The sequence below is a fragment of the Juglans regia genome, chromosome 13 (genome assembly GCF_001411555.2).
Source record: "Juglans regia cultivar Chandler chromosome 13, Walnut 2.0, whole genome shotgun sequence".
NCBI lineage: Eukaryota > Viridiplantae > Streptophyta > Magnoliopsida > Fagales > Juglandaceae > Juglans > Juglans regia.
In genome coordinates this window covers 18034285-18038841 of record NC_049913.1, presented here as the reverse complement: position 1 = coordinate 18038841, position 4557 = coordinate 18034285, and the positions used below count along the sequence as shown (strand labels likewise).

At 37.7% G+C, this 4557-nt stretch overlaps 1 protein-coding gene across 1 annotated transcript; it reads right to left on the bottom strand.

The window, feature by feature from the left end:
* Positions 1-1418: 1418 nt before the first annotated feature.
* LOC108998627 (F-box/WD-40 repeat-containing protein At5g21040) lies at positions 1419-3916 on the bottom strand. Its single transcript, XM_018975234.2, has one exon. The coding sequence runs from the start codon at positions 3350-3352 to the stop codon at positions 1646-1648; it is 1707 nt and encodes a 568-aa protein (XP_018830779.1). The 5' UTR covers positions 3353-3916; the 3' UTR covers positions 1419-1645.
* Between the last annotated feature and the right edge of the window lie 641 nt (positions 3917-4557).

Genomic DNA, 4557 nt, shown 5'->3' with positions numbered 1-4557 from the left:
TTGGATTTGGGGAAATTTGTTTCGGATACCATAAAAACCGAGTCAAGTTTACCTAAGAAACTTCTCGATAATAACCAGTTCCCAACACTTGGTCGACAAAATAGTAAAATAGGCTAAGCCGAACATCTAAAAAACTGCAAATATCTGAAAACACTCCGCAGAAACAGGAGAGCTTAAAACCAAACCAAAAGGCATTTATTCGGTGGAACCCAAACAACACTGATCAGATTTACCATGAATATAATGGAAACATTGAAGAAACAAGGTTATGCATCGCCTATACGAATTTGTTGACTACATCTATCTACCAGAAAGGAAGGTAATAATTAATAAACAACATCAAAACAGAACAAGATATTGGCATGCATCGAAAAAGAAAATAGGCCTAACCGTGTAGAACTTCCACCGCAACAATTTGCGTTAGAGGAACATAGGCTCATATCAACTTTAAACCAAGGCACCACTATACCCTAGCCGCACCTCCTTCCTCCCAATATGAAGCAAAATGCATTTCTTTTCATAAGTGAAATAAATGGCATACCCTCCCATACACACATATTCTCTCGATATCATTAGTTAAGATTATTTATTTTTATTAGAATTGGATGTCCGAAAACAAAATCTTGACTAATCCTAGGATTGCACAATCTCGAAAAAGAGTTTTCTGTAAATGTAACTCAGATAATTGAAGAAAAATTTTCCCGAGTCATCGGTTGCATCCAAGGATTTGGATCTTAGACTTAGGGAGCATACCACCAAGACCAAGGCTCTTACCTACTGAGCCAATCCATAAGTTGATTTAGGCCAAGTTTGAGCACTTGAGTATGAGCTACCTCGTTCGTGTTGTCAATTATGGTTTTCCCTGACTTTTCTGAGTTATCAAGCTCTGCAGGAGCTAAATCACTTCATTCAACTCAAAAGCTGGATAATCGGTGAGCAAAAGACGCTTCATCTGGCATTAGTACTATGGACACACACGTTTAATTCCCCTCCTCACACTCCCTACCCTACATGGGAAATTATATCTTTTGATAGGTAAGAAAAAAGTTATTTGATAGTGACGAAATTATTATTTAGCATAATACCCGCACATAACTAATTTCCATATAGACATAAGCAACTAGATTATTTCCTTGTGCATCCTCAAGGTAATATTTTTTTCTATAAGTGTGCATCCCAATGTAATGAATTACATACTACAAGCAATCTCACTCTTTTAACACAAAGAACAGCTACAACTAACATATGAAAAGCTAAGAAATTAATGCATGACATAATTTTAAAAGATTTAATTTGCTGAAACCTTTGAGACACAAATTCATCTCGTATGCCGTGAGACCTGTTTGCACACAGATAAATGCACTGCCAACTGCAGCACCATAAACATACATTCACTATTTATTTGTGATACTTTGAAATAGAGAAGAATGTAAAACTATAATTTGATAAACTTGTAGCAAAGCAGCCAATGGAATACAACAGAGCTACTTCTGAGGTACAATTAAGAGAATCATGTTTAGAATCCAAAGATATGACAGTATAATAAGAGCTCCTTAAACCATTAATTGTCGACCATAATGGAATCAAATACCTAAATGAGTGGAAGGGCAGTGGTGCCAGAAGTGAACAGTTATTGTTACTGCTGCTATGCCTTCAGCTTGCTGCTCACCCCACGCTTGTTGTTCCAAACACCACCCCTATCACCATTAATTGGGTTCTTCTTGGCTGCAACTGAACATTGATCAGTCTGACCTTTACTGTCCATCTCTATTCGGAGCTTACGCCGCCTTATCCTATTCTCTAACCGTATTCTTCTTAAAGCACGAATCCTCTTCTCGATTTCCAAAGCTTGAGAAAAGTTCCAAATCCTAACAACACCTTCCTCCCCTCCACACACAATTCGATCAACACCAATGTCAACTGCAAACAGATTGCTTCCATACCCGTGTAACATCCTCTGTGGGGGCTCCACGCTATTCTTGTCCACATGCTTACCCCTTGAAATACGCTTGCTTGAAGCACTGTTTTTAGTTCTTAACAGCTTTCTTACATCAATTAGTGACATCTTTCCATCACTAGAAGCTGAAACAAGCCATGGAAACTCAAATGCAAGGGAATGCACAGGACCTGAGTGTGGAATCCATGTAGCAACCTGAAAAACAGTAGTCTCAGCGCAATGAGTTGTAATCTCAAACATGTGTATTGTACCATCTTCTCCTCCTGTGAAAAGAAAATTTCCGGTGTGGCTTCGTGCCAGAGAGTAAGTATTACCAACATGAGCATTATGAATAATGGTCATCAAAATCCCACTACTGGAATCCCAAACATATACATCTGAACCTGATGCAGAAGCAATTGTAGTATCATGAGGAACAAGTCCCCATACCCAATCACTATGCCTCAAAACCTTTAAGCACTTCAATGAAAAACGGTCCCACACACGAACAGTCATGTCCCATGATCCACTATACATCCTTGTAAGATCCAAAGAAAGAGAAGTTATGGGTCCCTCATGTTCCCATAGTCGGAACTCTGAGCTATGGCTTTGAGAACCCTTAAGGTCAAACAAGTGTTGAAGCTGCTCCACTGCCTTCCAACCATGGATAAATCCATCGGTACCACCAGCAACCAAAAGTTTTGTATCTGCGGCAACTGCTCGGATTGTGCAACCCAGTGGTCGTGAGGATGCTATGGACAAACCTTCTTCCATGTTCCACATCCGAACCACTGTGTCATAGCCTGACGTGAAAATGAGATTTGCAGAAGCCAGAAGGAAAACAGTGCGAACTGCTTCAGTGTGACCATACAAAACATCTGTGCTATAACGTCCCATAAAAGTCTTACTCCTAAACTCCCTCTCCACAAATAGATCCTTCCATGACTTCTCATCTGAATACCCCAAACCCAGAGGTGGTGTTGGAAGTCCCCATCTCTCACAATAGAATTCCTTCCAAGCATGGTGGTCGGCCGCATGCTTATAAAGAGTTGCGGAGACACATGACACGATACCAAGTTCTTTCGGATCAAGGCAGTTAAGAATCTCAGAAATCAGTGCTGGAGGAAGATCAGTAATTGACCGACAAAAAGTGGGCAAAACATCATTAGCCAAAAACTGTTTTGAAACAGCAGAGGTTATAATGCTTTTCCTGGAATGAAATTCCGATAAAGGCTCAGAAAGTGAAACCTTTTCTTTGTCAGGCTTGGAATCAAATTCGCTACTTACAAGTGAAGTTTTTTCGGTTTTGGGTATGGAAGTGAACTGATTAGATCCAGTGTGATTTGCACAAGGATTTTGAACACAATCTACCAGCTTCTTAGAAACCTCAGGACCGTCTTGGCATTCAAATGCCATAAAACAAAAATCTGACTCCTAAATTTGAATTCAAGAGTTGAAAACTCAAATCCCCAAAGGCAAAAACTCCCAACAACTTAAAACCTACAAAAGTTTTTTCACCTAGAAATCTTAATCTGAAGAAAAAATGGAGGAAAACCTAAAAGCCTAAAAACAAATCAATGAGTGGCTAGAAAAGAAACCCTAGCAGTCGACCCTAGATATTCCGAACAATTGAACTTGAGAAAGGAGAAGATTGAGAACAAAATACAAGAAGAATCTGAAACAGGTAACGGGAAATAGCTTGTAAAATAATGAATTCAAAGAAATTAATTGAGAACTAAAATGTGATCGACCTAAGACCCAGGAGAGCTAATAAGAGACGAAACTGTTCGACAAGTAAATAAACTAAATTACAATGTCAGTTAGGACGATATGAGTTTCAAAGGTACCTCGGAGATGGATGAATCAGAAAGTCAAATTTTGCGTTGGGAATCTTTTAGCGATCAGGGGAATGCAAAAAATAAAGAGGAAACTGTAGTGCTCGGGAAGAAAGTCCCCTGGTCCAAGCGGTTGGGTTATGGAGATCTCTATCACCGTTTAAGATTGGGGGGCCTCAGAACACACAGATCGCATGAAGAACGAATAGAATGCAATAGAGCCCAGAAAGAAGTGAAATGCACGGAGGCCCAATAAGTAATAACAGGAAGTGAAGGTGAGTGGGCCTTACAAAAACTCTTGTTAGAAAAGTAATTTTATATACAGAATTATATATATATTTTTTAAAAATTGAGATTTATTATTAAAAAAATTAATTTTTTATTATATAAATTTCATATTTATTTATTTATCTTTTAAAAATTATACGACACTTACACATTTTAACTATATATATCAATCTCCATAAGCGAAAGGAGTCTATAATCTCGCCAGTTCATAGAAGTGTTGCTCAGTATATTTCAAATTTAAAAGTGTAAGTTATGATGAAGTTTTTGAATTAGAAGTGAATAGAATATATTCGAATATGAAACATTAAAATCTTATTTAAAACCTCTCTTATTTTTAGATGCTAAATCACTAATCAAGTTTTTAGGCGATAAGTAATTTGGTAATTGGAGAAGTTAGCTTCAGAACTTCTTTGGGAAAAAAAAAACAAGTATGTCAATATCACAGCTTCTCTTAAAAATTCTTACAAAAAATTTCTCTCAAGATTTTTTTCATCTATT

Coding starts and splice junctions, on each gene's coding strand:
- LOC108998627 (XM_018975234.2), bottom strand. CDS start 3,352: ATGGCATTTGAATGCCAAGACGGTCCTGAGGTTTCTAAGAAGCTGGTA.